The following is a 26,603-nucleotide window of genomic DNA, read 5'->3' on the forward strand; positions in this document are numbered from 1 at the left end:
TAAAACAGAAAGTAAAGGACAAAATGTTCTACACTATTCCTAACACACTCAAACATGGCTTTTTAAGTGGAGAACAGTTTGTGCTGTCAAGTAGCAGTATTACTAAATCTATTATTTTGGAGAGTCTAACGGGGTGACAGCACACACATGCGGGCTTGCACAAACATGGAACACACACACAAATGCAAACAGACACACAGACAAACAGGAACATGCAGGATTTGGTCTGAGGGCACACACTCCTGCATGTGAATTCAAATGATGTGTCATTCTGAGTCATCTTCAGTTTCCAACAGGAACACAGAAACAATGAGGACATCAGGGGACAACAGACGGAGAGGAAGACCAAAAGACTGTGTTTGTGTGTGTGCGTGTGTTCACGACACAACAAAGCATCTGACGTTCATAGCACTTTTTTTCCCCCCGCTGCTTTCCCAATCTCTCTTTGTGTTTCAGAACCCTGTGAAATGCCTTGGATCATTCATTGTCTTAATCGATGTGCATTGCACTACTGAGATAATTACTGTAGCACAGGTGGCTCCTGTCATTTTCTGCCTTTATATCCAACATCAGCATCATGGTTGATATTAATCTTATTAAAACAGTTTGAGGTCATGTGAAAATATTAGTTTGTGCCTAAGTACGCCTCGACCTTGGGGAGGATTTGTATTCATTAATTCACTGTTGTGTATTCGCCTGCCTGAAGGACCCATAAACAAGCGGAGGTCACCGTGTCCTCTGTGAGTGGTAGCAAATTGTGCACATGGATGTCGCTGCACATGAGGGTGTCTACAGTATGGGTTTGTGTACAAGAGGTAATAATTACAGTATCTGCTTCCTGTGCCTGCTATTCAGTACAACAATCCTGTGTGCTTGGTATGTGCGTAATGTGTGACTGTTTTAGCTTTCTGGATGACCTGGTGTGCTGGTACTGAACCTTCAGTCCCAAGCTCAGGGTCACCTATTTGCTGCAACACCCCGAAACCCTCCATGACTCACCCCAACCTCTCATAACCCTTTATCACATAAAATGCCCCAGTGGGCCTTTCTTCTTTCCCTCCATCTACATACAACAAGACAACCCTTGCCCCTCGGTGACAATCTATTCCCCGGCTCAGCTTCGCTTTGTTCCCCCCGCATCCACCCACATCGACATCCACTGTCACATTTCCCCAAGCAAAAGAATACTTTTTTAGCAGTGCGTTTGGGTCTTTTCTTTCCCTCCCTTGGCTGCTTAAAAACCCAAAGTTCAACCTCAAAAACCCTTACCATTCCAATTTACCCTGTCAATCTCACTCCCTTTTCTCTCTGTTCCTTCTTCCTGCTCCGAAACACACACGTGCTAACACACATACGTGCACAGCCACAAACACACACCTATTTGAAATTCATATCAGCAGCGATACAAATGCAACGCTCCAACTTCCAATACTGATACATTTACAGGGAGAAGCACAGGGACCCGTCTCGACACACAAACACGTGTGCGCACAAGCATGTAAAATAATAAGCTTGCTGGAGCGTTGACCTCAGGGCAATTCCTGATGGACCCAGATGTTAAAATATGCTTTCTTTTCTTATACCGAGTTGTGCGTCTGTCTCTGAAAATCTAAGAAGAATTTGTGGAGACCTATCATTGATACACAGCATGTAAACAGCCGTGAGCAGGTTTACATAACAAAGTTTGGTTTTCATACAACCTTTACTCTCTTTATTTGAGCAAAATCCTGTCACTGGATCCGATTCTCCTTCCCTCTATAAATGTGGACTCTGGCAAGGTTACATCTTCCTGCTGTCTGCCTGTCTGTACCAAACACCAGCACCAGTTGACCTTTCCAATTTACCATGTCAATCATGCGCGAACACACACCCACACACACAGCCCAGTCTCTCATACACGTTCAGGTAAAAGTTGGTGTCAATCACCCTTGCGTGGACTCCCAAATGTCACAAGGTTTTGACATTCACTTTGCCGACAGTCTGAAAGGAAAAGAAGGGTTTGCTTATCCGTCTGTACAACCACTTTTTTCATTTAATGACAAATTAATTTCCACTCCTCGCTGTTCCCATTACATTAGACTTTTCAGGTTTCTTCGTGCCCAAACCCTCGTTAAACATTACCTCTTATCGCCTCAAAAGGCGCGGAAATGAATGAAAATGTGCCAATGAAACTGATAAAACAAACATCCAACCAGAAAAATAAAGTGATAACAAGAAAAATGTAAAACAGAAAACAAAACATGTAGCATATAATGAAAAGGGGAGATAGATGTGGCTTCATATTGTGAGCTTAATGACAGCATAACAAACAGATTCATAGAGGAGTGCTTGCTTCTGCAAGTTTTCTCCTCTGACAGGAGAAAGAGAATAAAACAAGGAGCCTCTGATCCCGTGAGAGAAAAGGAAGAATATTAAAAGACAAGTGAGAGATGAAAGGCGAGTGGTCGGATAGGGCAAAAGTTGACGTGAAAAGTTGTTGCTGTAATATGGCACAGCTTTGTGTTCTCCTGTCCTGTGCCAACCACCCTAGGGCGAGATGGAGAACGGATCACAGGAGAGACAAACAAGAAATGCCTTGCTACTAAATCAGGTTGTTTCCTCCTTCTTTTCTTCATCCAGAAAGCTGCAGGGCGACCTGCTATCTCACACTGCTTCATTGTCACCCCATCTTCGTCTTTATCCACCCTTCTCCCATTGCCCTTCTGTCACACAGAGTTGAGGAACTGTGAGTAAGAGGCCCTTGGCATAAGTAAATAAGGTTCATATGCAAGAGGATACTATTCCAGCTCACCATTCACTACTCCAGTGAGTGAGGGGACGTGGCCTTGAGGAAAAGAGGACAGATCGGCGGAGGGGAACATGTACTGGCATTTCCTTGGGTACTCCCTTAAAGCTAAAACACTTGCAGCAGAATGAAACTATACAAGTCCCAATTTGGATTGTCCCAAAGGTGTTAAAGTCAAAAATGAAAATCACTTGTTCGTAGTCAAAACAGTTGTACCTACATACTGTGAGAGATGCCCAGTGACAGTTGTTATAGAGCACCAACAGGGTGTAAGGGCTCCTTCACTGCTGGTTTCCTGACCTGTTAGTGCTTAGGCCAAATACACTTTATTGTTAGCATTGTATGATTCACCAGACATCCAAGTCATCAAAGGACATGCCCATAAGCCTATAGCATACAGCCTGATACACAGCACACCTTCATTAGAGCCATTCAGCATGAAGTACCTTACTGGCAAAGTCTGAATACGTCTTTAATAGTTTTTTTTTAACTTGTATTCCATTCACGTAGAGTCCTTACAGTGACACTGTTTCATCCAATTTAGTTCAAAGGCATGAATCAAATAACCACAATCCCATCAGATATCAGAATTCACACAGCACCACAGGTACATACATTAATATCTGAATATGAATATGCAGAATTAATAAGCAAAGGATGAGGTTTTTGGTACCGACAGCTTTCTGGGGTGGATTTTATATATTAGACATATTAGGCTGGCCTGTAGGGTTTGCCAGTCTTAATTGTGCTCATAGATTAGTCCAATGCAATCAGTCTGTTTCAGAAAAATAAAGATTGATTAATTTAAGTCAATAAAATTACTTTAACCCCCCAAAATTACTTTTAAGCCTCAAGGAGGTGACTAGCAGTGATGTGGTGACCAGAGACCCTAAAAGCCAATGAAATTTAAGGGATGACAGGCTAAATAATTATTGGCATCATGGGTTAGTTTAAATTAAAAAAACAAAACAACAACAGAAGGGTACCACTAATCTGCATATAGGGAGTTGTTAAATATATTCGGAGTTAGGTAAGCAACCAGAGACTGAAATGTCCCCTGGAGCAACCATTGGCTTTATAAGGGGATATTATTTAATTCAATGTTATTTACATAACATGAATTCGCAACAACAGTTGGTTCAAGGCACTTTATACTGTAAGACCCTGCGGTATTAGAAAGAAACCCCAACAACCACACAACCCATGATGAGCAAGCACTTGGCGACAGCGGGAAGAAAAACTCCCTCTAAACACAAAGAAACCTCAGGCAGGACCAGGGTCAGGGAGGGCAGAGAAGGGAGTGAGAGGAAAGAGAAGCAAGCAGAGATATCATAATAAACATAAATAACACCTCCTTTGGGTGGTGGCACTCACCAACAAAAGAAGAAAAAAATGTAGGTCAAAATTTTGTTGTTTGCTAACATTGTTTTGTTAGACCATACCATCTAAAAAAACAGTGTCCAATACACGAAACAGGAAAAGTTGGGTTAGATATGTTATCCTGTATCTAGATACTGTATCTGCCCCAAGAGATCTGAATTATTGGGTGCTGTCTCCAGAAGCTAAGTTGCATGCTGACTGATGAGGGGGAAATAAATTGCTAAAGAAGCTAAGAAGCTCAATGTCTGTATTGAAATGGTGAAAAAGTTTTTCATAACGGCAGCAATTTACAGTGTCTCCCTGAAAATAATTTCAGGATAACAATCAGGATTACTGAAAGATAAAGACGGTTACTACCAATCATACTTTGGACAACTGAATAATAGTGAAGGCAACTTACTGAGCAATAGTTATAGCAGTCACATTATGCAGGCCCCTGAGTAGCAGATCATAAATTCTCAAGTTTGCTTGCAATTTTCTACTGCAATCCACATGAAAAAGTGAAAGACAGCTGTGGGGAGTCATTAAATTTAGATGATATGAGATTAAAACAAACATCATCAGTAATGTGTGTTCTGGCTATTAGTTTGTAAAATGCCAGAAAATACTACAAAATGTCGATTAATGTTCTCCAGAGCCCAAGGTTACCATTAAAAACATCTTTTTTTTTTCTTCAAAACCTCCAAACAGTCATTTTTGAGTGATTCAGCCAGAAAAAAGAGCAAATGCATTTATGAAGCTATTTTTTTCATACCAATTAAATCTTCAAGCACAAGAAACAGAAGTGATACAATAATTATCACTGAGTGTCTCACCTGCAAATGTTACCTGCTTTCCTAAGTGTACACTGCACCTCATTCAGCTGTACCTCTTATGAAAATGCAAACGAAGACACATTAAACTGTTCTGCTTGTCGACCTCTTGCAGCAACAAAGAAAAGTGGAGCTTATTTTTATAGGAGACCGACTCTGTGCCTGCGTGTATAAGCACAGGATTGTGTGCCTCTGTCGTCATGTCTTGGAATATATATAAAACTATCCCTCAAAGGGCCAAGAACAGTTAAGAGTCTATGTCTGATTAATGGTTTAATTGATTAAGTGGCTCAGAGATTGATTGGTTGGCCTGGCTATAACAGCTTCATTAGAACAGTGATAGATCAGTGCGATCTGGCTGCAGCTGTTCCGCCTGGCTCCGGACAGCTCGGCCTGGTAATGGACATCATCCGTCTGTCTCTGCACCACAATATGTCCGCATGCACACACTGCTGTCTGTGACTGTGTACGTGTGTAGTACATGTGAAGGCTGCACACATCTCCCCTTTTCTTCAATCACTCCAAACAAGCAGACAGGGGAGGAGGGAGTGGCGGGGAGGTAAGTCGGGATGAGGAGGAAGGAGGGGAAGGGCGGAAACTATTTTTGGATTAAAGGCCCTGTTGATCTATTCCTGTTTTCAGCATCCCCTCTCAATCTTCAACTTTTACACTCTGCCTCTCTTTCTTCCTTCCTATCCATCTGTATCGTCCTCAAAGCTTTGCTAGTTTTGCACTTGCTCGTTGCGCGCCTTTCTCTCTCTGGTACACAATCCTTTTCTGTCCACGTGTCTTCTCTGTTCAGTCTCATCTCACTTCTCTTTATCTCTCCTTCGTTCACTAATTCTTTGCAAGTACCCTGCTCGCTCAGAAACCCAGATAAAAACACTGTTAAGTCTACAATTTTCGCAGGCACGCACACTCGTGGTGTGTGAATTACTAAACAGATGTGAAGGGTGGCGGTACCTCAGTGAGTATTTAACGAATGCAGACGACACTTAAAAAGCACCGCCCGCACATTCAGGTCACGGTGTCAGCTGAACACATGGTAGCTAATGAACAAATGAGGTAATTGATGTGACTTTAGGTATTCGTACATGCAAATTTGTCCATTGTATAACCATAAAACACTATGGAGTCCATCACTGACAAAGCTGCACGATGTCTTTAGAATATTTAAGGTCAGCTTAAGCTCCATCCTATGATGATTATACAGACTCAACCACCAGCTCTAGAAAAATGAAGTAATTTAATCTGTTTGGTCAACAGCTGCTTCCAAAAACCTAAAGAACGAGCTGGCAAATCATCAAAGCTGTTTCTCTGTACGCTCTTAAAGTTACTCACTGATGAAAGCAAATACTGTCTAATATGGTTCTAGACAGTAACACTACAACTACTCAACTTCAGTATATTGTCAGGTTCAAATGTTTTTAGACAGAAACACAGCTTTTGTAATTTTGCCTCTGTACACATCACAGTGAATTTTAAATAAGCCAATACATATGTGACTAAAATGCAGACTTTCAGCATTAATTCACGGTGCTGACTTAAAGTTCAACACATCTACAGAGCCTTTATTTAATCAACTTGTTAACTGCTTGTTATTCAAATGTGACCATTTGTATAAAAATGACTGTAATCCTGAAACTTTATATTATTATTTACAATTGTGGCAGTTTCACAGGGCAGAGGGTCCAACAAATATATGTTAGACCGTCAACAGTAACTCAGGAATAAAGACTAGAAACAAGAACTAGCATTTGACATATGGAAGGACACTCAAAGCAAGTTCAAATTAAGTTCAAGCTGGTCACTATATTTAAAGTTAACTTTAAAACTAACCATTCGGGACATTGCCTCTCTTAATGAAGGTGCTCATATAAAAATCCTGATGCAAACAGCTGGAATTACAAGAGGTAGCAATTCGCCTGGCTTTTACAAACAATATTTTATTCTATGCTGTCAAATTAAAGATCATGTTTAGTTGGAGAAATGTGCTGTTGGCTAGGAGACAGCCATTTCTGTGTTCATGCCAACAGGGCTGAGAGATTACTAGCAGAAGGCTCGACCTGTTGGGCTTTACCTGTGTTTACCAGATCGTTTAAATGAAAAAGATGAAACTTTTATCGTACTTATTTGTTACAATCATTAATAATAATCTGCTCTTTTCTCCTACCAATAAGCACCAGTGTTTTGTGTTTTTCTTGGGGATTCAGCATGTGAACAGGAGCCAACACTTTAGTTTTTTTAAGAATCTGCTTTATAACCTAAGGCACAAGCAAAATGAATCATTTTTTCTCTGAACTTCCATACAATATAAATGCCATGACAGAAAATGTTATCCATATTTCTCATACCTACAAACACACACAGACGAAACACAAGTCAAACAACGAATACGACACACTCACCTGTTTGCCCCGTTCAATCGACTGAGCGTATTTCCCTTCCTCAGCACCTCATCATCTCTCCTTCCATTTACCCATCTTTTATCTTTCTCCTCTCCCTCCAATCTAATCTTTCCTCTGCCGCCTACCCCATCATTCACCAGCTCTGTTTCCCCACTTAATGTCTCTTTTTCTCTTCCACATCTATTCTTTCAAATTAACATCTGCTGACTGGCATGCTACTCCAATAACCTTTTACACCCAGCAAGAAGCACTGACACACAGAGACAATCAGCATGTTTGGATTCACAATAATATTTCATTTATATTCAGGATCCTGTGAAAACAGTTTATGAAAACCCTGAATATAGTCAGTATGTGCTGATACAAGCTGGCATGTGAACAGTATATCCCGCTGGTTCGCTCAGTTTGGAGTCATTGAGCCTCACGCTTTTTCACGCAGTGATGAGTATCAAAAAGAAAGCACAACTACCGAACACTGTGGGAAAACTTTACAATGTCTGTCTGCATCTGTGCACATTCAACATGAGGCCTTAACTCGAATAAAGCACTTATTAAAAAAATAAATGTTCATGCACACACAGCGACTGACGGGATCACAAAAACCAACAGAGATTATGCTGCTTATCTGCATGTACAGTCGCTGTAAAAAGAACAGTACTATGTATGGAGCATTCAAGTGAGTGTTAATAGAATGTCAAGGAGGAAAGAAATCAGCAGTGATCTTAGAGAAGCAATTGTTGCTGCCCATCAACCTGGGAATGGTTATAAGGTAATTTCCAAACAGTTTCAAGTCCATCATTCTACAGTGTGAAAAGAGTTTGTGGAAAACATTCAAGATTGTTGCCAATTTTCTCAGCAAATTCACTCCAAATTCAGACCGTGCAATGCTCAGAGAAACTGGAAAACATCCAAGAGCTACATCTCAGACTCTACAGGCCTCAGTTAGCGTGTTAAATGTTAAAGTTCATGACAGTACAATTAGAAAAAGACTGAACGAGTGTGGCTTGTTTGGAAGTGTTGCCAGGAGAAAGCCTCTCCTCTCTAAAAAGAACATGGCAGCACAGATTAAGTTCATTAAGTTTAATCTGAACAAACCACAAGACTTCTGGAACAATGTCCTTTGGACAGACGAGACATGAACTCCTCTGTATACCAAAGTATTGTAAAGTCAAATGTGAGGCCATCTGTCCAACAGCTAAAGCTTGGACAAAATTGGGTCAGTGAGGCAGTGAGGACAGTGAGGCAGAATGGCTGAAAAAGAAAAGCATCAAGGTGTTGCAATGGTCCAGTCAAAGTCCAGACCTCACCTAACTCATATGCTGTGGTGGGACCTTAAGAGACCTGTCCCTAAATAAACATCAATAAACTGAAGAAAATTTGCAAAGAGGAGTAGTTTTATAAACTGATCTGTAAAACCTTGAAAGTGAAAGAGGGTCACTCTATTTTCACTTCACTGTATCTGTGCTCATGCGCAGCAGTGCACAAATCTGATTCTGATACTGGATAAATAGCTGGATCTAAATGGACTGCTATATGGGCCTGATCTATTCAATACGGTTCTATTATTCTGCGTTTTCATCTGTATGTCATGTGATGCTAGGCCCTTCCATAAGATGAGCTCATAGATTTGGCATAGTGAGCAGTCAGCAGTTTGCATTTCACACTCGCCACGCCATGTTTGCTTATTTACAGTAGTTTGTAACCTAATTATGATTTAACAACAAAAGATGGCGACGTCAACGATGCTTTTCTCAGTCAACTCCCTCCTCTCCCCTCTCTGTCTCTCTCCTTTTTTCATTTTGTTTGGTTAGTGTTTGCACATGGTGACATAAACTTACAGTAACAATGTGTGATCAGCTCGAGTAATGTTATCTTCAGCTGTCTATTGTCTGCTCTGCTCTGTGTGTGTGCGCGCAGAAGGGCACACACAGTGAAACAAAGAGCAGAGGAAAGGAGCACAACTGGAAATGTCAGCATGCATTTTTACATTTTTATATAGCCGGTTATTTTTTTCAAGGCAATGTTGTTGTTCCTTACAGGTGGAATAACGATTCCCAGTCTCTTCCTTACAGTGAGTAATGCAACTTAATTGAATACTGGCATCAGAACTGTACTTGAAATCAGCCAATAACCAAAGCCAGAGTGTCTGTATCGGCATCTGGACTGAGATCGTCAGCTCACTTAATTTCCTTGAGGGAGACCGTACACTCACACAGTATTTGTCCAGCTAGTCAAACTCAATAGTACCTCTGCTACATTTCCACCTATTTTCTCCAAAATAACAATAATTCCTCCATTCCCTCATGTTGCCTGTTCTATTAACACTGCTGCACTTGTTCTACAATTTAACAAAGAAAATTGTTCCGTCTGCTTCATTCTTGCTCCAAGATACACACACAGACACACAACAAAAACCCCAACACACACACAGGCTAAGCCAAAGTGAGTCGCTGTCACAACAAACCCCTGAAATCATAACTCATCGCATTACGACAACCTTTCTGCACCCAATTGTCCCCAATAAAATCAAAAGCTATCTGCTAAGAGCTAATGTTAGCAGAGCATAAAACACAGTCATTTATTTTTTATATGATTATGTCAACATCTTAATCACTTAAACATCTTCTTAATCCATGTTGGAAGATATATAAAACTATTTTAAAAAGGCACGACTGGGTCCACTGGGCCCCTTCTTAGACTACTCTGGCTAAAGCACTGGGCACTTAAAGACAAACACACCTACAGTAAATCTAAGTGCTGTCTTGCAGTAAACATGGTAGGCAGAAACCGGCATCACACTTTAAGTTTTAGAGCTTCTGCTCGCTCCTGTTTGTTGACCTCTTTACCTCCAGTATCTGCTTGTTCATTGATTCTTAAAAACTTCTCACATCCAGCGTCTGTGACCTTTTGTCTGTTTGCTTAGTCACTGGACACCTCGCTCACTACTTACTTCTGCTGCCTTCCTCTGTGTCTATTGACTATTTTATTAGGAAGAGGGTTTAAAGACCGTATGAGTGGGTGTGCATCTGGAAAATGCTACGTCAAAGCTGTATACACAGGCATCCATTCTAATCAGTGCCATCATGCTGTAAAACAAGCTTGCAATTAAATCCACAACTAGGTGGAACAAGTAGAGCACAGTTGTTTGTTGTACTGACACAGTCTATGACTCAGTTTCCTGTCCATCCTTCAATCACTCCATCTCTCTGTCTGTACACTTGGGTTTTAATTATAGAAGCACAGAGAAGCCTCATTATGTAGAGAGAGAGTGAGGGAGAGAGAGTAAGAGAAGGGACTGAGAGAGAGAGAGAAATAAGAGGGACAACAGAGGAACCAGACAGAGACGGGATGGGGATCAGGAGAGAGAAATCTGATCCCTTCGCAACTGAAATGTTTCAAATAATAATTCCAGACACAAACTGTCAAAGCAGGAATTCACCAAAAAGCAACAATTCATTAGCCGAGCCTCTTTATCAAAACCACTGAGTATTAGTGCCTATTTGTATGATTATGCATGTGCACGTTACACATCTGTAGACATCAAATTACCTTTCAATACAAACGAGACCATTGTAGTCCTAATACGTCCTCACACAAGGTTAGAGATTTCAAATTAACCCAGCAGGGACATGGTAATAAATCTGTATAAAAGTGTTCAAAGAATAATATGTACAGCATGGTGGTACCCTTACATCAAGGTTTATATGCTAATAAATGGTTCTATAATTCTGTAAAGTGACCTTCAGGATGGTTATCTGGTAATATCTCAGTGCCACTGGACAGTATGGTGCTTTTTGATGAGGGTGAAACTGCTATAACAGACAAACCAGTCAGAGCAACCTAGAAACAACAGTGCATATTGAGGCACGGTTGAGTTATGAATACCTGCTGATAGTAATCTAAGGGTACTGGGGATATCTTGAAACATCCAAAAGAACTCATCCTCACAACCTAAGTGTGCCAAATCCCAAAGATTGCCTTCTGGAGTCATTCTGGATTAACTTTAACATCAAACTCTATATTTTTCGCAAGGTTAATTATAATGTTTTAGCTCATCAATGTATAGCTATTAATCTAGCATGTCACTCTCAACCAAAATATTAACTCTAGTAACTGTTTAATTACATAATTTCCTTAAGAATTATTAAAGTATTCTGATTCTGATAAAAAGTAGAGTGACTGATGAATTCTATACCAATTTCACTCTACAACTACAACTGAAACAAATTTCCTCCAGCGCATTAAATATGCTGTCTGATATTCGGGTGCAATCACAGACGGTCACAAAGAGGGAAAAAAGTTATTTGGCATTTAAGTGTGAACGCAAGGTCTGAAGCCCATGTGGTACTCCCTTTTGTCTCCATTAAAAAAACCCTTCAAATCAGACATCATGCTGTACCTGTTTGCCTCAAACCAAAGGCAAAATAATAAGACCAAAATAAGAGTCAGTGCCTGATGAAGGCTGACTCCTGGAAAGCTTCTACAAAGCCAGACCGAGGACATGGACACAAGGTACTAGATGCTGTGTATCAAAAATCAGAACATGAATATGTTGTTTCTTCTTCTAGTCTACACAGCAAGCACCACCACCAGAGTTTTCCTGCACAGAGCAATACTTTTTGGGAAAAAAGAGAGCTAAAAGAAAAAATAACCATTGTTATAATACATATTTAAACCAGTTTTGTGGTTTTTATTGACTTAAGCCTAAGGGATTTCATTATTGGTCAGAAGAAAATACACAAATTTCTATCATAGACACCAGAGTCATTGGCGGCTATTTACAATTACCATTGGATTCAGACTATAAAATGCACATTTTAGCTTATCTGCATACGATCTGTTCACTATCTGCACACCATCGAGCCTCCATTTCTCTATATAAGAAATAGGTTCAGCTTGAGGTAAAGTGGAGAAAGTCATGATGTTATAAGACATGTTGCAAGAGAGAAGCCTGTAGAGCTAAGGTAAAAAAGACAGAATAAAGTCCGACTGAAGAAACTGAAACAACAGCACATGAGGAGGAAGCAACAAAAGGTGCAGCGTTCCAATTTTTTCCACAGAAGTGACACAGTTAAAAAAGCGAGGCTTGGGCTGAAATAACACAGAGTGCTGAATACTCTTTCCCCTGTGACATTCACTGTGGTTCAATAAAGAAAAGAGAGAGAAAGAAAACAAATGGTTTTAAATCAAACATCATATAAAAATCTAGAAGCCATATGAAAAATAAGAAAAAGAAACATCTTGTGAGCCCAAAATGAGAAACACTCCAATGATTGAAAAACATCCATGTTGTCCAGCATCGATGATAAAGTGCCAAAAAATTAGACTGTAAGTGATGATATCCAGCATTCTTTAATGAATGATTAAAGATGTGAGTAAATTAACCAAGACAGCCAGGTCTTCTTTATTTGTTTGTATTTTTGATGTGAGGGACTTCTAAGTTTGTTTTGTAGCATAAAAGTAAATTCAGGTGTGAAAATAGTGATAAATCACAGATTTGTGCAAGCACACTGTTTGTGAATGAGGCCCACTGCCTTCACTACATGTGAACTGATAACGCTTAAGTGTGTAGCCAAGCCTCAGAGGCTCACTCTGAAGAGGAAACTGCACCAAATCACAAAAAAACACTGAAAGTGTCATTTCTACTGTCATTCTAAAACCCGCGATTAAAAAACTAGTGTATATATTTGATAAGTGAGTGATCTGAAGATAATAAACGCATCATCAACCGGCACAACAAGTTGGCTCTGATTGTGGTTAAACACACACGCACACACTACACGCCACCGCCTTCCAGCACTTAACTTGCTATAATTATTACAACACCATCTTATACAAAACCAAATTAAAATTTTCCCATTTATCTGAGAACTGCTGCTGTTGCCAATTATAATCCGCTCTAAAAAGATTCTCCATACAGGAAGTCTTCTGTTGGCTAACAGGAGGGGAAAAAAAGAAAGAAAGAAAAAACCTGTGAAATCTTTGAGCCATTTTTATTTAGTTGCTAAGTAAAGTATACTAGCAGCTGCTTCCAAAATTGCCATATTTTCTGCCAGTAATTAATTAAGAGCAGTCATTTGTGTGGGAGAAGAAGACAGCACATATTGGTGTCACTGTTCACTGCGTACACCTGTGCTTGTATCACAGGATGGTGGGTTGTGGCTAAATAGAGTCCAATTTGGCTTTCGTTTTGATTTTTCAGAGGTCACCAGCCAAACAGTCTGACAGAGAGTCGCTACCCCCCACAAGTCTGCCTGTATTCGCCTTGCACTCATTTGACTAAAATCGCCTGGGATATATTCCCTAACCGACGCTAGAAGCTGCAGTCGAAAGCGCGCAGAGGCAGCTTGTGGCACGGATCATTACGCTGCCACCCCGGTTAGAGTGGTTTCCATGGCGTTCCCTGAAGCCTATCAAGGCATGATGCAGCAAAATGCAAAACACCTTGAGCTCATGATGAGAGCTGCAGCAGCCTCACAGCACACAGGGACAGAGGGGATTCTCTGATCTTTCTCTTAAGATTTTAAATGAGGGCTAGCAGGTCTGCGACATTATGACGCGCTTAAAACACGCACTTGCGCACACACACAAACCACTTCACCTTACAAAAACACAAATACACACTCGGGGACTCCAGGGACACAAAAATGCCTCCAATTAGACGCGCCACAGAGCAACCGGGATGGTACTTGGAGCAAACACACACATGCGCGGCTGCTCAGAAACAGTACAGTAGCACACGTGCACAGAAAGACACGCAGCAGGCTCTCGTTTAAGAGTCAGTGATGTGGAAAGGAAACATCTGGATGAGAAGGAACATGATTACAGAAAGAAACAAATGACACAAAGACACACCCCCTACACAAAAATAACAACACAAATGTCACTGTGCACACACACTTACACAAGCATTAAATGCTTCAAACCCTCATTTCTTAAAAGCTTTTTTAAAGTGACAGTAACTTTTCTGTCATGTGCCATATGCTCTTTTAAAAGTCCTCACTTTTCTCTCACCTCTTCTCCTCTTTCTACTTTCCCAAATGATACTCTGACTGTATATGCAGCTGTGTGTGTGTGTGTGTGTGTGTGTGTGTGTGTGTGTGTGTGTGTGTGTGTGTGTGTGTCTCTCTCTCTCTCTCAAACCCTGTTTGATGGAGGAAGGAGAAAAGAGGATAAATGGTAGAAACGGAGTGATGTAAAACGGCAGACACCAGAGGAGGCTTCAACAGGAGACGTAATCAAACTCAGACAGATTTTTTTCCTTCCAATCACCAAGCCAAGGTAATCAAACTCAGACTCATACACCCTCTATAATACACACATACAATGAATGATTAAGGCTGTGAAGGGGTATTTCTCACACACACACACACACACACCAACCCAAGCTCCCATCTGCTTCACATCACGGCTTTGTCTTGTCCCCTGTCTTGGAGGTTGCTCTTCTCTATTCGTGCTCTATTCAGCCACATTACAGTACACAGTACCTGAGAGAATCCTTGTTCTTTATTCAGCTGAATCAGTAACACAAATCATAACTGTGCAGAACTCTGAGGCTTCAAAGAAAAAAATGGAAATTTGCAAACAAATCTTTCCAGCTTCTTTGTGATGCAGAGATCATAATTCTGGAAACTTGTCTGGACACTGCAATAACTTCTGCTACTATAGTACTGCTACTACAGAGGTGTAGTACTGTATGAGGGGCATTTTTAAGGTGACTCCAAACATTCTATGCATAGAGATTGGTTCACTTACGTGCTTTTGCAGGATGCTTTGTCAAGTCTGAGCTTTGCAGTGAGTGATGGCACCAAGGTCGTGTCAGCTTGGAATTGGAGACACAGGCTTTCAACTTATAAGTCAAAGCCTGGTCTTTTGGAGTGGACAGATTTAGAATTAGAAAGAGAATTTACAAGCCAGACTGGGTCTAATGAAAAGATACTATCAATTTCTTTAAGAGACTAAAAGTCAGGACATCTTGGTCTCGACGACTGCATTGATTTTTTTTTTCTAATCTATGTCTTGCAACTCTCCCAACTTTATTCAAGCGAAGCCCTGAATAACCGGAGCACTCTATTTAAGTGAAGCACTCTGTATGCATGTGATATTCTACGCTATTTTTTGCATTTAAGCAATTATTAACAAGTGTGACATTACTGCCTTTTTTATAGAGCAGATAAAGGCAGCTGATCAACTATTGAGCCCAAAGCTGAGATACCATTTAAAGCGCTACAGTAATTATATCAGCATGTACTGCACGTGTCTGCGCCCTTCCCCTTCTTTGTTATCCTGCACTTTTCTTCTCTCTTATAAACTCTGCATACCCTCCTTGCTCCCCAAAATCCTATCTACAAAATCCATACATGTGAGATCAAATGTTTGTTTTTTTTATTATTTATTTTTTAATCTCACCATGTCTAAAATCTGGTGCCATTCCTGTTTCTTTGCGCTGCAAAGGGGCCGTCAAGGCATGTCGAGTGTTCCTGTGCACGTGCATGTTGTCATGTCTGTGTATGTGAGCGTGTGTGTGTGAGTCTCCCAACGGTGAGTGCACTCTTTGGGGACGCTGTGCTGCTCTAATGGTCTGATGTACAAATCTACAAAGACCTCGGCTGCTATGAAATGAGCAGAAGCACAGAGACATGCGTACTCTCTTCTGGGAAACAGGGAAATAGACTGCTGTTCTGACTGACAGCCTATGTGTAAGCGTGCGTGTGTGTGTGTGTGTGTGTGTGTGTGTGTGTGTGTGTGTGTGTGTGTGTGTGTGTGTGTGTGTGTATTAAACAGAAAGGGATAGGTAGTGATGACTGCAGGTATGCATGAAGCTCAAATAATTGAAGTAGGAGCGCTGATCTCCTGCCTCTAACAGAGATGCCCTGAGGCCATTAGTGTTCATGTTCTCTCTAATGCAAACATACACAAGTACACAATGAATCAAGCGTGTGTACGTTGTAAATAATAAAGCAGAGCCACTCAATAGAGCCTGACCCCGCCTCCCTGGAGTGACTGTAGAGATGAGAATGTGCTGTACTGAATGGATATTGACGTGCCACGCGCTCCTTTATGAAATTCAACCTCTGTCAATCTGTCAAGTTCAGTCCACGGCGATAACTGACTGAAAATGTCGTCTCTAACACCATATGTTGTCGGCGGCGATAAAAAGCTCCAGGAGCTGTTTATTTTAGAGGCAGGCTGTACTTCCAGTGATTACAGTGTCTGACCTCTCACCAAGCTGTTGAGCTGCTATCAATTGTGGCTGTTCCAGCTCGACCACGGATGACAGTTACTGCTTTTTATTTTCAGCAGTCTAGGCCACACTTACAGGACAGTGGTCAGGGACATGCAGATAATGGATCTGTCAAGTAGGTAGGGCATGCAGCTGGTTGTCTGACACTTTCCTCGGCCCTTGCAGGCTTTGCGGATTAGCAAAAAGAATTTGAGTGTTGGTCGTGCCACAGCATGAATGTGACAGAAAGGTTTTACGAATGTGACAATATCTTAACTTTTCATGCCTGTTCTTGTGTCTGTGTGTGTGTGTCTGTGTACGTGTGTGAGTGCAGGGCACACACTTTCATCAACAGCAGTCCTGACATGAACAGGTTGTTGGTCATATCCTCAGTCTACACCCACGTCTCACTTCATTAAGTCTTTCTGTCTCTACCAGTCCTTTTTCTCCCTCGTTCTTGTCTGTTGAGCACAATGCTTGAATCAAAGAAAGAAAGGGGAGAATAGAAAATAGGTACCTCATTTATTCTGCTGAATTTATGAAGAGAAAGACAACATTTTTAGAAATATGACTGACAGCTATGAACTTCTGCCTTCAGATCCTCTACAGGCTGCCTAATGGAAAGAGAAGAGAAGAGAGGGGGTGACAGGAAATGAAGGGAAGCGACAGAACAGGAAATGTAAAGGAAGAGGTGGGAAAATAAGAACAAAGTGGTGGAAGACATGAACGAAAACACCATTTGCGAGAGTTCATTCACATGTTCTCTTGTGTCAGTTAACTAGGTTAAGTGTTAAACACTTTATTGACTTAAATTGATCTTTTTTCTCCTTCAAATTTCCTGACAACAACCCTCGACTCATCTGTGTCATTAACAGGCCCAGTCTCCTTCTCTCTGTGGCTATAATCAGTGGCATCTGTGTGCATTCAATAGCTACATAGTGTTCAAAACTATGCTTAACACCTTTTCTATTTCCAAAACCAACCAAGTGATCAATGTGATGCTTAATGTCAAAAAACAGCCCTGAGAAAAAGCAAATACATGAATAAAGATCTGGTATTTCCATGTTTCCTTGCTCACGCTCTCTTTTTCACACCCTGCACGATTTGCAACATTTTACCTCTTTGGTTTGTCCCTGTTTTTATCAAATTCCATGATCTTCTATTTCTTCCCTGTCTCAATAACAAATAACTGAAATATGCTTTTATATAGAAAAAGGCATTTACCCAGAAAATGTTTATTGTAGAAAACACAGTTTTCAACAGAAACACACAAACACACACGCACACACACACAACCATGCATGCATAGCTGTTATGGCCGAAGACTGATCAGTGAAACCTAACTATACCCTTACTATTTCTAAAAACGCCCACGGGAGCACTTCACACTGACAGCTGTAGTGTGTGTGTGCGCAGTTGTGACAAAGGATGCCAAAGGATACAACCCTGTAAAGAGAATCTAATTAAAACTCTATACAGCCACGAGGGACAGAGGGCTCCCTCCCTCCCTCTCGCTTTCATTTAACCATGGTGAACACTTCAAGTGAAGGACTGTTAGACAGTAGAGTCAATCCTCCGGCCTCCAAGGAGAAGAGATAGAGAGAGAGGCATACAGCAATAAAGTGATTCAGCGATAAAGGCCACGACAGAGACGGGAACACACAGAGAGGCTAAAATCCATCAAACTTTGCAGTTCTTCTGACTGAAGCCTGTTTCCGGAGAAATGAACAAAGAGCTGCTTGTCATTCACAACAGTGAACAACACACAATAAGTGCATGCTGTTTTTACAAGTAAAAGCACATTCAAAGCTTGCAGACTCAATGAAATGACTTGATCAACCACAAAGATCTAACTCTTTTAGTTTTTGACAGTCAAGTTTTTTGACAGGAAGCAAAAAGCTCAGAATAACAAGAAAGCATAGTACAGTAGAGTATACAACACAACTAACACTTCTCATGTTTCAAGGAAACACACACATGAACATCAACCAAGGGGAGGAAAAAGCATTTAAAGTAGGAAGATCATGGATAGGGAGGTATGGGAACCCGTACACATTACATGTCATCTAAAGACCCAAAGCCAATGCATGTTTCTTTAAAGTCACTCACCAGACACTTTATTAGGTACACCTCACTAGTACTGGGTTCGACCTTGTTCTGCCGTAACTGTTCCTGACATAGACTCAACAAGTTGCTGGAACCTTTGGTCTTTGGAGATTTTGGTCCATATTGACATAACAGCATCACACAGTTGCTTCAGATTAGTTGGCTGCACATCCATGATGTGAATCTCCTGTTTCACTACATCCCAAAGATGCTCTACTGGACTGATCTGAAACACTATCTGGTGAGTGTGGAGGCCATTTCTGTACAGTGAACTTATTGTTATGTTCAAGAAACCAGTTTGAGTTGACATGGAGCGTGATTCTGCTGGAAGCAGCCATCAGATGATGGGTATACTGTGGTCATAAGGCATAAGGGGTCCTCAACAGTACTCAGGCTGTGGTGTTTAAATGATCTAGTTGGTACTAAGGGGCCAAAGTGTGCCAAAAAGATTTCACCCACGCCACCAGCCAGAACTGTTGAAACAAGGCAAAATGGATCCATATTTTCACGTTGTTTACATCAAGATATGAACCTATTAAATGACAATCACAAGACAAATTGAGACTCATGAAATGAGCAAAAAATTTCTAATTTTCTGTTGTCCAGTATTGCTCATCCCACATTTAGCCTCACTTTCCTCAGTTCCTGTTATTAGCTACTGCAGTAACCAATCTGCTTCAAGGTTTGCATCTTGTGCATTCAGAGATGCTCTTCTGCATACATTGGTTGTAACAAGTGGTTATTTGAGTTATTGTTGCTTTCCTATCAGCTTGAAGCAGTCTGGCTGTCCTTCCTTAACTTCTGACATTAACCCAGAGAAATTCTGCTCAATTAATAGTTTAAGTCTTTTCTCTGTCAGTCCCAGTAGATCAGCAGTTCCTGAAATTCTGAGACCGGCCAATCTGGCACCAACATTCAAAGTCAGTTAACTCACGTTTCTTCACCGTTCTGATGCTCCATTTGTGCTTCAGCAGGTTATCTACACCATGACTACATGCCTAAATGCACTGAATTAGTGTTGTGGTTGGCTAAATAGATATTTGCATTAATGAGCGGTTGAACAACAAAGTGGCTGGTGAGTGTAGTACACACTGTATGACTTTATGTGACTGAGACAGATTTCCTTTCGGACCAAAAACTGGCAACACTCTAAATTTTCAAAGCTTTAAGTCCATCAAATATCTTATCAAATTATGTCTCACTTGCTTGTTGATATGGCAAAGGCCAAAACAGAGATCTATTATTGGTTCCTGATCTCTCTACAAGCTGGTTCCTCCCTACTAGATGTAAGACATTAAAAAATCACTCTGTGATGCCGAGTTTATTTGTTGTTGAGCTTCACCATGTGAGTGGTGATGCTTCTCTAATAAAACTCCTGCCGGCTGCATTATGGTAATTTTTGGTTGCTGGAATCTCTAATTTGAGATTTTAATAATCAAATCAATAATTCAAGCATCTCTACTTAATGATGAGCCAAGACCTCCAGCATTTTAGTTTGCAAATAATGTGTGCACAAGTATGTTGTTTCTGTGATGTGTCAGATATGTTTTTAATCATCTCTTTATGTCTTTTGCAGCTCATTTTCAGGTTTAGTAATTAGCCCGACACTCAAAACTGTCTTCTCTATCAATCAAAGGGAGTTATGTTCTGTAAAAGGGATTCAGATTTATCCACACAACAACCACAGAAGACCACAGAAAACCTAATGAAGCCCCACCCCAACAGAAAAATATTTGAGGGACAGAAATATGCTGGATGGTTTGACTGTAAACCAAACTAATGCTAATACTGAGCATAGTGTTTACCAGATGGGCTGTTTGCACTGTTATTAAATACCAATTTAACACTTTTTTTATTTATTTTTACCTGAGATGCTCAGGTAGACAGCAGGACTCGTCACAGTCTCGCCGGTCAGCTCGTTCACCGCCTCTACATGATAACGTCCGGCGTCCGTTGCAGCGGTTGCCAAGACAACCAGCTGATTGTCCAAAGTGATTGTTCTGCAAGGAACAAACAAGACACACAGAGAACAAGAGTTTAGAAAACACAACAATGCACTCCCAAAGCAAAACATGCCTCCTTCCAGCACTGCTCCGTCTCAGACGGGAACACTGCTCAAACTAAGACTCTGTCAAGAGAAGAGTATTTGGTACATGGATCATTTGGAATTCATAATGGGGGAGGGAAACATTGAATACAAGCATCAGAAAGGAAAGAGGATTCAGAGAGCTTAAATAAATCTCTCCTCCTGTCTCAGACTGATATGTAGCTCATTTTGTGTATCTTTCATTCTTTTTGCCACTCTCACTGTTTGTGTATTGTCTTCTGTTCCTCCTTCTTCATACTGATCCATCCTCATTTCCCCGCATAGCAGCGGCAATCAATATGCCACAAACATGGAACGTGCTGGTACACAAGCACACACGATCACAAGCACGCAAAATCTAAAAGCGTTCTTACTTGAGCATACAGAGACTCACAAAGAGATTTTGCGTTGCCGTTGACTTTCAGGAGATCATAATGGGAAGAACTGACTTTGGAGGGTGATGTTGTGGGAGAGATGCTAACAGAAAATATTTTTGTTGCACTCAGATTTCGAAGGCGTTTGAACTCGTCTGTCTGGCAACAGATGCCGCCAAGCAGGAAACACAGGATGATGTTTTTAGTGATGCTACTGGTGTTTTCAGCATGTCAGAGGATGGAAACTTCCCCCCAAACAAAAATATTCAGAGAGCCCGACAATGAAATGAAATCAATAAGATCAAAGCAAGAATAGAGCGCAGTAAAGTTAGATGACTGTCTGTTGTTATTAAACAGTCAGCTTGTTTCTGTAGAGCCTGTGCTGTACAAATACTTCACTGCATTTAAAAAACAGTAGAAAAACAAAAGAAGCTATAACTGTGAACACTGGTTGCTTGAATACTTTATGTATAAGAAGAAGGGCAGTGCTTACATGTGAAAATTAGCCTCTGTCTGTGTGCTTGTAAGATATGTGTATTTTTCTGTGGCCATTGTTCAGCAGTGCTGAACTGGCAGCAGTGAATGTGCCCAAAACTCAATCGGCACATTGCCAACTGGAACACAAAACAAAACATGCCACTTATGACAACCTAAATCGATACTATATGAGAGCCAAAGAGGGAAATAAACACAAATATAAGTGCCTCTCATAACTACCAAAAGCGCACCTCTTGAAACCTTCCATCTTCTTTCTCCAAACTGTAAACACAAAACCCAATTTTGAAACTAAATACATAAAACCACTCACTCCTCAGGCAAAATCAAACATAATCTCCCCCCAAACTGCTTTATCGTGCTCAAACATGTTTAAAGATCATACACACAGCGAGTGTTAAATAAAAACACTACAGAGCAGTTTTTGCAAACTACATCAAAAATGGGCATGTAGCACCAGAGAAAACCAAACTTCATAAAATAAATGCATTTCTACAAAAACCACACAAATTCTTTTTCTGTAAAATAAATTGAATATTGAAAACTGTTAAGCGCTACAAGCAATAAAATTCCAACATCTCCACCATCATGGGCAAGACCGAGGAGCTGTCAAAGGACATCAGGGACAATATTGATGTCCTTGTGCAAGTCTACCTACAAGAACATCATCGAGAAGCTTAGAGAAAGAAGGTGACAACTGCTGGTGCGATTATTCGGAAATGGAAGAAATTTAAAATCAATCACCTCACATGGAAGTGAGGATGATCATGAGGAAGTTGGTGGATCGACCCAAAACTACACAGGAGGAGCTTGTTAATGATCTGAAGGCAGTTGGCACAGTCACCAAGAACGCCATTGGTAACATGCAATGACATAATGGATTGAAATCTTGCAGCAGGGTCCCCCAGCTCAAGAAGGCACGTGTACAGCTCCTTCTTAAGTTTGCCAGTGAACATCTAAATGATTTAGAGAAGGCTTGGGAGAAAGTGCTAAGGGCAGATGAAACCAAAATGGAGCTCTTTGGCATCAACTCAACCCACTGTGTTTGGAGGGAGAGAAATCCTGAGTATGGCCCAAAGAACACCACCCCACAGTCAAGCACGGAGGTGGAAACGTTACACTTTTGTTTTTCTGCTAATGCTACAACACGACTTCACCAGCAAATGGTGAAGTTGTATCATAAAATGTTGGACATGAAACTCCTTCGTTCAGCCAGACCACTGAAGACCCATCTTCAGTGGTCTTCCAGCATGACAGTGACCCAAAACATGCAGCAAAAGTAACACAGGAGTGGCTAAAGAAGAAGCACATTGAGATCACGGAGTGGCCTAGCCAGTCTCCCGACTTCAATCCTATAGATAATCTGTGGAGAGAGCTACACCTCCGAGTCATTTCTGTGAGTTTCTGTAAAGATGAGTGAGCCAAAATCCCTCCTAACCTGTTGACCAACTACAAGGAACATCTTACCGCTATGCTTATTCCACTTAGTGACATGCAAATCAATTTATAACATTCATGTAATGTGTTTTTTTCTGGATTTGTGATTGATGTTCTTTCTCCCTCTCTCTCCCCATTAAAATGAAACTACCATAAAAATTAGAGGTTTTTCGTATCTTTGGAAGCAAGAAAACTTCCAAAATTCATCAGGGGATCACATAATGATTTCACCCACTGTATAATGCAAGTGAAATGCATATTAAAACACTCTGTAAATGTAACTCCAAGTCTACAAGTGATTCCTTCGGCACCAGCTTCACATCTCTGTGCTATATCAATCCAGAGGGCACACACACTGGCCTGATCTCTGATCCTGCCTTAAAGGATACTCCGTACACTTGCTTTATCTGCACCCAGGATCTGGTGAATGGTAGAAAGGCTCACATTGATTCTTTCAAAACTGACATGTTTTGAAAGCTTTGTTCTAAACGTCCATGCTGACATAAAAAAGCCCCCTGCCTCGTGCTATTGGGAAATCACAGATGTTACCTGTTTTTTCCACTGGGGGCCACATATAATTTTCTGTCCTGCTTCCCGTTCCATGAACTCAAACGTGATCTATCACAATAACTAAATTTCATCTGAAATTACTCTTCTCAGCCGTGCTTTTCTCCTCCTTGTCCTCATCCAGCACCTCCTACACACAACGTTCCTCCTCTGCCTCTCAGATTGCTTCTATCACTGGTGGTACAGCGTCTGCCCTCAACTCTCTGTGCAGCCTGTTCACTCTGAACTCACATAAATAGGTTACATTACATCACATTAATAACTTTGCACAGTTGCACTCAAACAACAACAGGTGTGGCGTAATTGTGTTCAACTTCTTCCCCGTGAGGTTATCGGAGATCAGTTTCTACTGGTCAAATACAGCTGAACTGAGGAAGAAGGCAACTACAAAGTGGCTCAAGAACAACACAATTTGGTAGAATTACTTCCTTTTTTCTAAAAGAGCTTCAAAAACACCACATGGGGTTGGAAAGACTTGAGTTACATGTTCTGAACATTGTGTTTTCAACTTCTTGAAGTGTGTAATGACTGCACAGTAGGGTTATTATGACTGAGCAAGTTTTGAGTAAGTACTTTGGAAATTGGATTTTCGTTTTCAGAAAATAGCAAAAGGTTCAAGAGACGCATCTAAGCAATTGTGAAAAACTGAACATTTCTCGTCTCACACTGAGGAGTAATTGCCAATTGACTCATCATTTGATGCTGTAAAAATCAGAAAAGTGTAACTTGATTTGCACAAGTTGATTGAAAGCACACTGTAGTGTCATTGCCAGCGAACTAAAAGAAGACTGAAGATGTTGCCGCTTGATAAGGAAACATTCAGCATCATTAATTCACTATGCTGCTACGTATTAAATAGCAGATGAAACACAAACAGTGTGATTATCAGGATTCACAGCTTAGTCCTCAATAACACAGGCGTAACAACCAGCTGGCAACCCTATGGCAACCACCAATCACTAGGGAAAAATGTGTATTCCCTGACCAGCTGGTTAGTGGTTGTTGGAGGCTTGCTGTTGCTATGTGAACTCTGTTGGAAAGACCAAAAACCTCCTTGTGATTGCTTTGGGTGATTGCTTTGGTTACTAGCAAACCAGAAAGGAAGCCCATTCACCTTGAAAGTAAATGTTGTGCCTTACTACTGAAACCAACATGTTTCAAAAGACACACCTTCTACTTTAAAGATGAATGGTCTCTGTTCCCGGCATGCATTGAACTTATCACAGTTTTACTACTTCTCAGAGAGCAGATGTTGTGTTTGTGTTTCAGTTTCACAGCGACTACCAGCAACCACTAGCATAAATGTTGGGGAGTACTCATTTTTCTCTAGCAACTAGTGGTGGGGCCAGGGGGTTGCCAACCTGTCTCTAGGCCTGTGTGACCGGGGCCTTAAAGATGGCTGTGTTGATGCACTCATTAACATTTAAACATGGAGGTGCTGGTGTAGCTCACCAGGTTGAGCAGGCAACCCCATAAGCCATAAAGCTATTGCAGAGCCCTGGGATCAAATCTGCCCTAAGGCTATTTACTTTGTGCCTTTCCCAGCTTTCTTCCCTTCTGTCTTATCTCAAAAGGGACAGGGGGGGGGAGTTTCTTTATCGTATATCCAGTGATGAAGTACAAAGAAGTGCTTGAATGTGCAAGAAAGAAATATAGGAACTGCTAACTGAAATATTTATTGAAAGGAGTGGTGAGTCATGGGATCACATGGAGTTGTTCGACGATTCTCCGACAAACACACTCAAACCGAGGCAGAATTCCTCAGGTCTAAATTTATTCAGCGTGATTTCCCAGGAGAACAACTTCAAGAGCCAGAGCCTCAACCCCGACACTGACACTTTATTTGTGTGAGCGTATGTCAATGTGTGCCGGTTGGATTTTGTGTGCATATCACTCACTGAAAAAAGGAGGCTTTAACCAAACCTTTCTTCTCTTCTTTCTCACTTATTTCAACGCAGGGATGAATTCTGCATCTTCACTAGGGATGGGTATCGAAAACCGGTTCTTGTTGAGAACCGGTTCCCACTGTTTCAATTCCTTGGAATTGTTTGCCATTTTTGCAAACGATTCCCTTATCGATTCCAGTCGCCCCGAATGACGTCACCACGTTGCGGAGCATCATTTACCTGGCAGGAAACATGGCGCCTAAGTGGCTCAAACGCTCAAAAGTTTGATTATACTTTATGAGAACCGATGACAACAGGGCAACTTGCAAAGTAGATATTTCATTTAAGGGAGGAAACACTACGAATATGCAAAAGCATTTGCTCACAAAACACGCGATGACACGCATTTTTAATTCCGCTCCGGACTCGTGACTCTCAACCCAGCAGCAGCAGTAACGTTTGCACGTCCTCTCCCGTTAATGCGGCAGGTAAATAATCAACTAACAGTGCATATTATGTTAGCGCAATCTGCCTTATTACAAGACCTGCCATTACTGTACATGTAGGTGACCATGGTGAGAGAGACTGGCAGTTCTCGCTGCAGTCTACCGGTAGCGTCTCCTTTCAGGCCAGGATAGACTAATGTCACCGAGCAGTGTCTAAGTTTGTGGTCAAAGGCTTGCACCCATTTGCCACAGCAGATGCCCCCGATTTTTGGTAAGTGAATGTGTTTAATTGTAGGCAGGGACATTACTGGATATTCTTGTGTAATTGCCACAGAACAATTTATGTTATACTTTGTTATTGCTACAGAAGAATGTTGCAGCTTTAAGGCAGGGATGACTCCTGGAGTTGCTTTCTCACTGCATATGCTTTATTTCACAATCAGATCGATTCGATAACAAAAACATACAGCAGCTCCTCTCCTACTCCTAGCCCTTCGCTGCGGTGGAAAAAAGAACGACTTCAATCCCCTTCAAGGAACATACGTACAAAATAGTTTTCCTGATACACCAATGGGGCGTTCAATGCCATCTTGTAAAT

General features: G+C 41.1%; 1 protein-coding gene across 2 annotated transcripts in view; it reads right to left on the reverse strand.

Moving 5' to 3' along the window:
* LOC146630288 (protein sidekick-1-like) overlaps nt 1-26,603 on the reverse strand; it is a 292,332-nt gene that overhangs the window by 112,729 nt on the left and 153,000 nt on the right. For both annotated transcript variants that reach the window (XM_085355729.1, XM_085355728.1), the window contains exon 5: nt 20,581-20,714. In XM_085355729.1, coding sequence (XP_085211855.1) covers nt 20,581-20,714 — 134 coding nt within the window. The remainder of the gene's footprint in view (nt 1-20,580; nt 20,715-26,603) is intronic.

The sequence above is a fragment of the Diplotaxodon limnothrissa genome, linkage group LG6, assembly GCF_057381915.1.
Source record: "Diplotaxodon limnothrissa isolate DT_005_m linkage group LG6, D_limnothrissa_male_GT1.1, whole genome shotgun sequence".
In the NCBI taxonomy this organism is placed as follows: Eukaryota; Metazoa; Chordata; class Actinopteri; order Cichliformes; family Cichlidae; genus Diplotaxodon; species Diplotaxodon limnothrissa.